We start from the raw sequence: 13,223 nt of genomic DNA, 5'->3' as shown, positions 1-13,223 counted from the left end.
CTTATCTTTTTAACCTATGTCTACTTAGGGCTCCTTTTACAAAGGCACAGTAGGGCCTTAACGCGCAGAACAGCACACATTAAAATTCCGCGTGCGCTAGCTACTACCGCCTCCTTTTGAGCAGGCGGTAGATTTTTGGCTAACGCACGCTAATCTGGTGCATGTGGTAAAACCCGTAATGCACCTTCGTAAAAGGAGCCCTTACTGTAGACTGTAGAGTTTTTGGAATGGTCGAGAGCCAGAGAAAACAATTTAAAGACTGGCTTGTCAACCAAAGACCTAAGGTAAGGAACTATCTTCATACCTGTGGCCTCTTCAGCATCAGATGCCATGGTCCACCAGTGTACACACCATTCTGTTCTTTAATAGTATATTCACAGTTTAGTCCACTACTGAAATTATTCTGAGAGTCGACAAATGCTCGCTTCCTCTTTGTTCCCACTTTTGTGCTATGGGATAACATCTGCTCTCCTACAGTCTTGCGGACCTTCCTTACATTCTTTCATGTAAAATAATAATTCTGACCAAAATAAATTGTTAGCATATTCATCTGGTCAAAAAATAAAAATCAATTACATATCCAAGAGTAACTATGAATCCAAAACAAACTAAATTTGATGTCTTACCTTTCACATGACTCCTTCCATCCTCCAACAGTGGTACCACTATAGTAGAATTCATATTTCCTGGAGACCTCACAGCTGTATAGACAACAGGTACTGACTGTACTACTACCGGAATGCGATGTACATGGCTCAGTTTGTTGGACTGCAAGTTCATGGGGCTTGAAGGGGGTACTGGATGGATAATGTGCAAAAACTGCTGACCTCCAACACCAGATGCAGAGGCAACAAGAGGGCCTGGAGTCAATACTGTTGGTGCAGATGCTGCTGAGGATATTGATGTTATCACTGATGGGGATGAAGCTGGACGGCTGGAAGAGGAAGAAGTAGATGATGGTGATGACGCAGATGCTGGTATGGAAACAGGAGAAGATGCAGCTCCTGTAGGTGACACTCTGGCTTTGTTTATGGACAAGTCCACTGGCTCAGTTTGCGTTTGAAAATGGTCAGAAGATAACAAGTCCTCTGGGGGCTCCGCCTTCATATTATTTAGCAAGAGGGGAACAGCTTCCATGTCCGGGTAGCTATGCACTTTGGGAGACTGTTGGAGGAAAAAATACACGTTAGTATTTCTAGCTGTTGCAAATCAAGCTTTTGACCAGCTTAATGTTTTATTTTTGTACTTTTTAGTTAGAAAGTTACTGCAAATAACAGCCAAACAAATTTTATGAAATGATTGCATTCATCATTCTTTGAGGCTTGCCAGAAGACAAAATTACCCATCAGCTTTCCATGAACATCTATCTGCTTCCCATGCCTTTGCAAAACTAGTTCAATTTTGGAGACAACAAGAATTTGCAAACCAGCACCCTAATTCATAAATTAGCAAACATTTGAATAACTGAACACATTATAGATTGCTGCATTAAAAGCTCCTTTTACTAAGTATGCCCTTAAGTGGGCCTTTCCTTTTAATGCAGCCCTAAAATGGACATTTTTCTAGTTTTTGTTTTAATAGCTATGCACTCGTGTTGCCATTGGTGTGTGACCATTTTTTAAAATTACCACAAGAGCACTAGTGCAATCCATTTTGTAGGTGGGAAGGGCTCAAATAGTATTCATGCGCAAGAATTTGCGTGAACCATTAAGGAAGCTGCTCAGCACTGAGCAGCAGCGCAAAATCGTGCACTTGCTCGTGCTTCAACTCAGCAGCCAGTTAACAGCGGAGCAGGAACTTGGAAAGCTTGTTCCTGCCTGCTGCACCTCCACCGACGATCACCAGTAGAGGTATGAGCCTGAGGCTAGGACAGGGAGTGTGGCAGGCTGCAGAGCCTGGAAGGTAGGGAGGGTGCAGGGTGGCAAGTCAAATACGCACAAGACAAAAGCGCGCAGACAATTGCATGAAGACAACTAAGCGCAACCACAATTGTGCGCAAGACAATTGAGCGTAACCACAATTGAGCACAAGACAGATAAGCACAAGACAATTGAGCGCAAGACAACTGAGCTCAGGACAATTGAGCGCAAGACAACTCAGCTCAGGAAAATTGCTCTAGTAGGTGGCCTGGTTGGATTAGCAGAAAAAAAAAGATGAAAACCCACAACAAAAGATAAAGACTAGGAGTGGAGAGAGGAGGGATGAATCAGGTTAGCTTGGATCAGAGGAATAGACACTGCGGGCATGGGAAGAAGGCACTAGGGGCAACAGACCACAATATTGCAAACACAATATAGACCTGCGCACATTTACCTTACGCTATAAGATCCTGCATGCTATTATCTTGCACTATAAAGTCCTGCGCGCTCAATTGACTCATGCTCAGTTTTCTTGCGTGCATTTTACTATGAACCAGGGTGCAGAGTCTGATGGGGAGGGAAGGAAGGGGGCAGGGTGCAATGCCTGACGGGGAGGGAAGGATGCTGGGTGCTGTGCCTGGCAGAAAGGGAGCTGGGTGCAGAGCCTGACAGGGCAGGGCACTTGTATATTAAGCCGCCCGACTTAAATTCAAGTCAATCATTTTTCCTCCATTTTGGGGGGGAAAGGGGGGTCTTGGCTTATATTCGGATCGACTTATATTCGAATATATATGGTAGCTGGCTAGCTGTTGGATATTGGCCTAGCGGGCTATATCTTGGCCAGCCATAAATAGACCAGAAATTCTATGCCAATCACCAGATACAACACCAACAATGAATTTCTAGAATTGCCGTGGACCATGGGAGATCACAAGCTGAATATCTGCTGGATTTGTGACCACCATTAGGGAAGGTGACTAAAGTCACCAGAAAGGAAAAAAAAATGGGGTTTAAATGAATTCTGTTAAAGCAAACAATTTGTAATACAACAATCCAAATCTCTTTCATGTGAAAAAAATTAAATAGTTATAGAATTTAAAACCTGTAACCTCAACATTTTGGTTCCAAGACTTTAGTTGCCTTTTCTCAGAAAGGGTCATATTTGCCCTGTGTTTCTGACTAGGGTCCATAGCAGTAGCATGCCTTTTCCCAGATTATAGATATCCAGTAGGACACAACCTTTACATTTATTTATTTTTTTAGCATTATCATCCATACTTTTAAGTTCAATGCTTTTAATAGAACATTTTTACATATTCTAAAATCAAAAAATGCAACAATAATGAGAAATGTACAATATTAACCATGCCTAGGATAAAGCAAATGTATAAAGTGGTATGATGAGAAAATATGGTCAATTTAAATCATTATGGTATAAAAATAGTATAAGATGCAATAGGTAACATATTTAAGAGTAATTTAAATATATACCAATTAACTAGGTAAAGTACCGTTATTTTTGTAGTGGTACCCAAGTTTTATTAAAAAAATGACAAGGTTCCAACTTTTTCAGCAGCCACTTTTTCAAATTCAGAATATGTTTATTGGGATTTATTAACCACCTTTTCATGAAGAGATTTACCCAAAGCAGTTTATAATACATTGAAAAGCAATAAGGTACTCTTGTATATTCTCCCTCTCTATCCCAGAAGGTTCACAATCTAACTGAGGTACCTGGGGCAAAGGAAAGTTAAGTGACTTTCCCAGGGTCACAAGGAGCAGACTGGGATTGAATCCCAACCTCAGGATAATGAGAGACAGCAGCTTCAACCACTAAGCCACTCCTCTACTCCTAGTAGCCCAACATATTCTAGTTGAGAATAATTCTTCCAATTGTGCCATTCTAGGTCAAGTGGTATAGCCCCTCCTCCCCCCAGTTGATCATTTCAGAAACTAATGACAATTTTGGTTGAAGTACAATAGGACATGCATTGAATGGGTGCAAAGTCTTAGAGCAGGAGCTCAATTTCTTCCAAATTTAGGGGCCTTGTTATTGGGGCCACTTTTTTCGTTCCATGGAAGAAAGTGAAAAAACGTCAACTTTTGGTTCAGATTGTGGAAAGGATAGTTGCTCGACCAAACAAAGTCATATTTCTAGTACAATGTTTTGTGCTGAATCCAAATATACCACTCAGATCATTGATGCATGCTTTGGTGTATCACCGGGGACCACAAAGTTGATAAAAATGTTTGTCATGGAATGCACAGGCAAATATTTGACAAAACATAGCTCCTGAACAGAAAGTACAATAGGGCTCAGATTTTAGGAACTGGAAGAGATTACGGATAGATACTGCCCCAGTAAACTTTTAGGCACATTGCATTTTTTCTTTTATGAGATAAATCATTTTTTAAGATTTTTGAAAAAATGTTTATGCAAATTTTTACCTATATTTAATGTCATATATGTAATGTAATGTAATGTAATTTATTTCTTATATACCGCTACATCCGTTAGGTTCTAAGCGGTTTACAGAAAATATACATTAAGATTAGAAATAAGAAAGGTACTTGAAAAATTCCCTTACTGTCCCGAAGGCTCACAATCTAACTAAAGTACCTGGAGGGTAATAGAGAAGTGAAAAGTAGAGTTAGAGGAAAAATAAAAATAAAATAAACATTTTAACAAGACAGCATTGATCTAAATACTTTGGAAGGTAGAAGAGAGGAGAGAAAGGAATAGAAGCAGAAGGGGGAGCCGTTGAACAGTAGAATTCTGGAGAAATTTAAATGATAGAAATAGAACAAAACAAAGACAAAAGGTAAAACACTAGATAAGATTAAAGATAAATCATAAGCTGGAAAGAAAAATAAAATAAAACTTTGTCTTCAATCCACGGTTTCAGCGTCAGTGATGAAGTGGAGCAAGTAAGTTTAGGAGGAGCGATTGACGTTTCCAGAAAGGGCTTCTTCAGGGAAGAGACTTGGCAGACAGTCCCAGGATGCCTATGTCTCCTCCCCTGCGATGTATCAGAACTGTACATCCTCCATTCTCTTTCTCTCTTGCTACAAAACTCACCGAGCCACATTTTTGACCCGCTAGTCCTAATAGCTTAAAATAGGCCTGAAATTGCATCAGGGTTTCAACCTGTGTTTAATAGTTAAAATATGTTGGAGATGTAGACATGAATGCAATAGAGAACAAACTCATATTCAAGTTAGGGCTCCTTTTTCGAAGCCGCGTTAGCGGCTTTAGCAAGCGTGACTTTTAATCACATGCTACCCCCGCGCTAGCCGAAAAACAACCGCCTGCTCTGGCGGTTTGGCCCGTGCTATTATGTGCGTTAAACCGCTAACGCAGCTTCATAAAAGGAGCCCTTAGTTTATTGAACATCTCTGAATTTTTCCTTATTCAGTTGATTTGGAGATGTAGACGCAATGGAATAATGAGAGAAACTTTGAATTAGAAATTTGTGGCTTTCTAACAATAGTAAATTTTTGTTAAGATGAAAAATGATACTCCCCCCCTTTTACAAAACTGTAGCATGGTTTGAGCTGTTACCGCTGTGACCTGTGCTAAAACCACGCTATGGTTTTGTAAAAGGGGGAGGGGCTAAGTGATTAAAGAACAATATGATGAGGAAAGAGTAACGATTTCAAAGACAAATCGTGATTCACAATCACTTCAAATGCTGCTTATCATGTAACTAGCCTGAGTACAATCCCTTGAATTTATTGTGAATAGCTGTATTGCCTTCCTGTTGAGGTTTTCATTGGAGCTTCAGGAACCATATGCTCCTCTGAAACTCCCACAGCATCTTTCTTAATGGGCCAATGAAAGGATCAAGCAGGGCCTTTTGGATGTTAATTTTGAATCATAAGATTATTTCAACTATATTAACTTGTAAACCAAAGCACATTGATATCCAATAAGTTGGCCAGTTAGGTTTTGGGCCACAGGCTATGTCACTAAATGTTATTAAAATTGGAGATGTGCAGCTAGGAACCTTTATTAAACTTGCAATAAATCACCAACAACTAAATGTCCATTCTGATTGGCATTTACAAGAGTATGTGAAAGCAGCGGATGCCATAACCTGAATTAGCATGACAAGCCCAACAAGCTTAGCTGCATCATGCAATTTCACACCTCTAGCTCATTTGCATATTACACAATGGGATGTCAAAGATGCCCAATTTTTACCACTACATTTATACGAGGGGCCGCTGAAAACTTCTCAGCCCAACCAAGAAGAGAATAATGTAGAGCCGTGAAACTTTCAAGTTTTTCCACACTTTTTTTTTACACTTTTCATTTCATTTAATATCATTAAAACAAAAAGTGTCAGGCAAAGTATGGAATAACTTGTAGGTTTTATGGCTCCATATCATTCTCTTTTTGGGTGGGCTGAGAACCTTCCAGCGGCCCTTCATACTCGTGTGAATAATGCATGTATTTGAGAACTATCTTCTGGCCAAAGCAAGGCCAGGTCAAATATGAAACAGAATGGATTTTGAAGCAAAAAAAAAAAAAGATGCACTTTTAAGTAATATTTGCACCCAAAAAATGGCCACAATTTGTATAAAGCACTAATATCATTTCTTTGTGTAATTATATCTTTGCTTCCAATTAGCTGCAAAGCCTCTTAATGCAAATCCTATGTGCATGTCATGTGTACAGTTATAACTTGAATTGAAATTCAGGTCAGGAGCAATGAGTCAAAGTAGGTATTAAATTTTTTTTATTACATTTTTTGCCGGCTCATAAAATGGGAGGTAAACTAATGTCCATTCCAGACTTTGGACAAAGCAAAGGAACAAAGCTGAACCACGGATTGTGTCAGGTCTGCAACACTGAAATCAATCAATACTTAATAGAGACTCCTTTCATGAACTTTTCAATCAATACTCATTGATTTTATCTCTGGTTGATATGTACAAGTTCCATCTCCACTTCTTTATTGCTTGCATTCCAGACTTTGCACATGATGTTAGTACCAGGGGTTGTTTTAATCTGCAAAATTTCAATTCTCTTGGAGGTTTGTTTTGCTGTCGTGACTGGACAAAGTTGACATCTTGTGTTACACAGAGCACAGTATTCCGAGAGAGACCTACATTTGATGGCCTCTAATTCTCAAACCAATAGAAATCCAGCTGAAAAGTTTTACATGGTTTCATTTGAGGCTATAGGGAACATCCACACCAAATTTTATTCAATTTGGAGGAGGTTGAGTGGGAATGGTTTTCAATATTGGACCACTTGACATGGAATGACCCAATTGGCATAACAATTGCTATTAGCAACAAACATGACAAAGGTTTGCTCTGTGTGGATGAAGACTATTTTATAACCCAGGGTATCGCAAACTGTGTGCTGTGGCATAGTAGTGTGCCGTGGCAAGATTCCAAGTGTGCTGCGAAAGAGACAAATCAGTCACTGCTGGTAACGACACCAGGGCCTCTCCTCCTCTCTGTCCCCCATTGATGGAGAGATTTCCAAAACCTGGCAGTTTGTCCAGGTTTTGGAAGACTCAGGGCCGTGTCTACAGGGCCTCTGAGCAAGCGCGATCATCGACGTGATGATGTCACTGTTTGGTAACCACGCATACTCAGAGGCCCTGAGTTTAGTGTGCTATGGTGGAAAATGTTTGCGAGACACTGTTTTAACCTACAGCTAATTTGAATTATGTCTTCATTTATATACCATCTATCAACTGCATTATCTCTCTCAATTATTATCTCTATCATTTAAAATCCTAAAATTTATTTTACAACAGAAGGCAACAAGTTTAAAATATTGTTAAAGTTGTAAAGTATTAAAAAAATGTATTTTATGGGTACTCAGTGTAGTGAAAATGTTGATTTCGTAATGGTCCTTTCATAGTTACCATGGCAACAAACCAAAATAGTATGCATGCAAATCCTATATTGTAATACTGCCTCTTATACAGCACTGGATTTTAAAGAAATGCTAAAAGGAGAAAGATTGACTTTTCTCTATTTTTTTCTTGCCATTTTACATTCTCTGTACATAAAGGAAAGATTTTGTGAGAAATTGTAATACAGTAGTTCGTGAATCGCAGACTCAGTCTTTCACGATATTTTCTGACCGCCTCTTCCAGGAACTAAAGTCAGGCTACACCAATCAGTAGCTGCTTTGACACACCAGATAGCATGTCAAAGCAGCTCCTGGTTAGTGTAGCCTGATTTTAGTTCATGGAAGAGGCAGTCGGAAAATACTAAGAACGATCCCGCAGGACATCAGCCTTTTTTTTCAGCACCCGCCACCGCCCCTGCAACCCTCTCCTGCCTCCGATCTGCTCCTAAACCGCATTCATAGTTTTCAAAATTTGCAGGTGCTCCTGGAACGGAACCCCCGTGAATTTCGGAGGAGTACTGTACTAATATATTTTCTAATGGTGTTAATTGTTGCAAGATAATACAAAGGTGTGAACATATCAAAGAAAATAACACACATATAATACATCTAATCGGGTGTGATAAAACAGGAGCAGTGAAACTACAAACTAAGACACTAAGGGCTAGATTCACGAACCTGCCCGATCGGGCCTGATCCGGGCCCGATCCGGGCAAGTCCAATGAATTCTTAAATGCCCCCATCTGCCTGTCCGGATCGCTGGTGTGCGATCCCCACGCATGCGCAGACCATCGGCTTTCCCTGCAGATGGCCTGCGCATGCGTTTTGTGTCCGTTTTTTTTTTTTACTGGGGTTTTTTTTTCGGGCCCGACTCTCCTGCTCCTGTTATTCCCGGCGGTGGCAGCCTCTTCCCGCACCCTGCTCTCTGCGCCTTCCCTGCAGAGTGAGCCCGAGGGTTTAAAGCGGGGCTGCACTGCGGTGTGCAGCCCTACTTTAAACCCGCTGGCTCGCACTGCAGGGAAGGCAGCAGAGATCAGTCTGAGTGGTGAGAGGAGCTAAAGTTTCAAATTTTAAAGTTGCATCCGCACTGCAGCCCATTCCAGCTTCATTTGTCAGGGAGCCAACTGGCACTGCTCTCCCCCTGGCCCCAGGGCTTCTGCAGCCCCTGAAACAGTAAAGGCAGCGAGATCAGGGCAGCAGAGAGCAGGGCAGAGAGCAGGAAATGGAGCTGGAGAGTGGGAAAAGAAGGTTTGCGATTGGTCTCCAGCAGTCGCTTCTTGAGTTGATCGGTCAGCCCAGTCGGATCATGAATTTTGTTTTGTGAATCATGTCCCTGCCTACTTTGCATGCGTTTCTTCTCATTTGCATGCACTGATTCGAAGTGGATTGCTGGAGAGGTTAGTGAATGGGGGCTGAGGGAAATCTGGTCGCAAAGAGGTCGCAAACCGATCAGTACACGATCGGTTTGATTTGTGAATCTAGCCCTAATAGAGGTAATAACACAAATTCCATCAGAGGGAATTTAACACTATGAGCATATAGAAGTAAGAAATACTGCTGAATCAGAGGAGGGGGAAGGCTGTGCATTCCTGGGACAGTACTCGATATTGTATGAACACAATGCCTACAGTCAAGAAAAGCACAAAATCTAATAACTCAGCATAACTAACCATAAGGGCTATTGTTCAAAAAGCTGATCTGAGCATGTCACGTGAGGGGCGAGCATGTGAGAAGAAGAGCCAGTGTCCAAATATGGACAATTGTAAATAGATATCAAATATCAAAAAAGTATAGAGAACTAGGCATCCAATTAAATACTCAGCATAATATTCATATGCCCACACTAATCTGTAAGTAGTGGTAGTGATCATATAGTTCAATTATCAACAAGGGCCTCAAGGTCCATAAGGAGCATTCGCTCCATATCAGAGATATTATCCCCATTAGTTAGTTTGAATTATTCTCATTGGCCCAATTAGTGGGGGAAAACGTGAGAAGAAAAAACTCCAAATTTGGAGAAAACACTTCTCAGGTAAAAAAAACCGCTAGGCTTATCATTAATCAAATTCTAACCACTAGTCACAGAATGACATTGGTGCATGAGAATGAAAGGCATGAAGTAGTGGGACCTTTCCCTCTGACGCAGCAAGTGCGAAACAAGGCCTTTGGCCAGAGCCTCTTGTTAAGATTCCAGAGAGAATGAATCTTTTATGATTGCTTCAAAGATTTTTTGAACCGCTTGAAGTACAACTTTTGACTGACTAGTTCTGTTTGCAAGAAAGGACTGCTGGAGTGCAAGCTAACTGCGCGCTAAGTCATATTGGATTTTTTTAAAAAACTTATTCAGGTTTAGGCGTAAAGATCTCTTCTATTCTGTTAAGAAAGTTTAAAACTCTTTATGTCATTCTGTGAATTTGATTAATGATAAGCCTAGTGGTTTTTTTAACCTGAGAAGCATCTTTTCCAAATTTGGAGGGGGTTTTTCTTCTCACATTTTTCCTCACTAATTGGACCAATGAGAATAATTCAAACTCACTAATGGGGATAATATCTCTGATATAGAGTGAATGCTCCTTATGAACCTGGAGGCCCTTATTGATAATTGAAATATATGATCACTACCACTACTTACAGATTACTGTAGGCATATGAATATTATGCTGAGTATTCAAATGTAAATAGAGTCAAGGGTCTGTGGAATAGTGGTAATGGGAGAGGTAATAAGGGGTGGAGAGACAGGAAGTATGAGTGAAGGGATCCGATAGGTTGTGAACTGTCTTTGCTCAATCCACACAATCCCACAGTTCTAGGCTGCTTAAATGCAGACTTACCTGCAAAAATATTATAAGAACCTAAGAATAGCCTTACTGGGTCAGACTAATGGTCCATCTAGCCCAGTATCCTGTCTTCATGGTGACCAATCCAGGTCACAAGTACTTGGCAAAAACCCAAATAGTAGCAACATTCCATGCTACCAATGCACGGCAAGCAGTGGCTTCCCTCATGTCTGTCTCAATAGCAAACTATGAACCTTTCGTCCAGGAACTTGTTCAAACCTTTTTTTAAACCAGCTACATTAACAGCTCTTACCACATCCTCTGGTAATGTGTTCCAGAGCTTAACTATTCTCAGAGTGAGAAAATATTTCCTCCTATTGGTTTTAAAAGTATTTCACTGTAACTTCATTGAGTGTCCCGTAGTCTTTGTCATTTTTGATGGAGAAAAAAAAACGATCTAGTTGTACCCATTCTACACCACTCAGGATTTTGTAGACTTCAATCATATCTCCCCTCAGCCGTCTCTTTTCCAAGCTGAAGAGCTTTAACCTCTTTAATCTTTCCCCAAACAAGAGCAGTTCCATCACCTTTATTATCTTGGTCACTCTGCTTTGAACCTTTTCTAGTTCTGCTATATATTTTTTGAGATAGGGCGACCAGAACAGAATGCAACACTCAAGGTGAAGTTGCACCATGGAGCAATACAGAGGCATTATAACATTCTTAATAAGAACATCCATGTTCTAATTATTCCTAGCATCTTGTTTGCTTTTTTGGCCGCCACCACACATTGGGCAGAAGGTTTCAGGTATTGTCTACAATGACACCCAGATCTAACTGGTATTCTACAAATAGGTGCTGAAATGGAATAGTAATCGCTTGGGATTGACACCTCTATGATTAATACCATTCTAATTTTTTTCTCTTTTGTCACTATGTCTGGTTTTCCTGCATCCAGCTTTTTATTTCTTGGATGGGGATATCCCAGGCGATCATAACCTTCCAGTTTTCCATAAGCTTCATACGTTCATGATCCCAGTGCTTTTCTGGTTCGGTGATATTGTCATGTTAACAGAGCTTCCAATGAATGAGATGTGTCAGAGACATGTTTCTCAGGGGCAATTTCTCCAAATGGGTTAGTTTTGCACATGACAGGAATGAACATCACTCCTAAGCCAGGGCATGTGGACTATGATCTCGGTCTCTCTACTTTACTGCTCACACTCACTGCTTTGTGCCAAAGACAACTTCCCTCTGATCTTCATATGATGTAACAGGTAAGGGCAGCTTATCCAAGTGTGTTTGGAAATTCTTTTATCAAGCCTGTGGCACCCAAAACAATGGTAAATACTTTTGTATTTTTCTGCCACATTTTCTTTGGTATCAGACTGCATTTCCTGGTACTTCAAGATCTTCTCCCTCTCCATGTAATACATAGAATACAGTCAAACCTCGGTTTGCGAGTAACGTGGTTTGTGAGTGTTTTGCAGGACGAGCAAAACACTCCAGCAAATTTTAACTTGGAAAACAAGCACCATCTCGCTAAACGAGCGATATGCGCGCAGTACGTATAAGCACGCACATCGATGAGTGCTGTGCCATGCTCAGCGTTGTGCGTGATTATACGTAATGCGCATGTATGTGATCGTTTAGCAGGATGGCGCTCAACTATGTGGGCTCAGGGGTTCTCCAACGTGGTGTGGAAAGAGAGGCTGGTGGACGGCAGAGGCATCTCCCTGAAGTGCATTCATTGGGAGGGCAGTGACATGCGATGCTGCCTGCAGCTGTACAGGGACCCCGAGAGTTGCTAGCGCCTGGCCACCTATAAACTGCTGAAGGGGCTGCAGCACCCGGGCATCATCCGGGCAGGTACCCACCCCGGGCTACCCCCCACCACTTCCTCCCAGTTCCTTATAGCACCCCTTTTGGGTTGTGGAACGAATTGTTTGAGTTTCCATTATGTCCTATGAGGAAATTTGCTTTAATATACGAGTGTTTTGGTTTGCAAGCATACATCTGGAACAAATTATGCTCGGGACTAACACCTCCCCATGTTTCTCCCATGTGGGTAACTGTGAGGTCCAGGTGATATTTACTGGCGTAATTAGAAGTTTGCTACTTCTCTTTGAGCTTCTTTTGAGAGTTTGATTTTCACAAATTTTTGATTCACAATTGGTGGTTTTATTATCCTGATAACTTTCACAGGCTGCTCATATTCTGTTCACCCATAGTCCATTAACTGTAAGAGTAGTATTGGGTCAGTTAGAGGGATTTTTGACTTGATACTATCCACATAGGGCCTGATTCTGTATAATATGACCAAAGTTGTGTGCGCAAATCTGTGCACACTCTCAATTTGCTTGCGCAACTTAATTAACAAGCTAATCAGCACTGATAATGGTCAATTAACAAGTAATAATTGTCACTAATTAGAAGTTATGCACAAAACTTTTTAAGCGCATTCTATAAAGTGGTGCGTGTAAATTCTTGTATGTGAATCTCAAAAGGATGGTGTGTGACCAAGGGAGGAGGTGGGGCAGGTCGTGGGCATTCTTAAAAGTTAGTCACACTGTTATAAAATACACCCAATCCACGCACAACTTCAGTGCGGGTTTTTAGGCCTGGTTTTCATTGGCCTAAATGGGTGCACCTAAATATTAGTCATGCATATGGGCACTAAGCGTGATTCTGTAAACTACGTATAACTTT

At 40.9% G+C, this 13,223-nt stretch overlaps 1 protein-coding gene across 4 annotated transcripts in view; it reads right to left on the bottom strand.

The window, feature by feature from the left end:
- Positions 1-13,223, bottom strand: part of KLF12 (Kruppel like factor 12) — a 568,201-nt gene that overhangs the window by 221,205 nt on the left and 333,773 nt on the right. For all 4 annotated transcript variants that reach the window (XM_033949555.1, XM_033949554.1, XM_033949556.1 and 1 more), the window contains one exon: positions 627-1,164. In XM_033949555.1, the coding sequence (XP_033805446.1) occupies positions 627-1,164 (538 nt within the window). The remainder of the gene's footprint in view (positions 1-626; positions 1,165-13,223) is intronic.

Source organism: Geotrypetes seraphini, chromosome 6 (genome assembly GCF_902459505.1).
Source record: "Geotrypetes seraphini chromosome 6, aGeoSer1.1, whole genome shotgun sequence".
Classification (NCBI taxonomy): Eukaryota; Metazoa; Chordata; class Amphibia; order Gymnophiona; family Dermophiidae; genus Geotrypetes; species Geotrypetes seraphini.
This window is presented reverse-complemented; position numbering and strand designations above follow the sequence as displayed.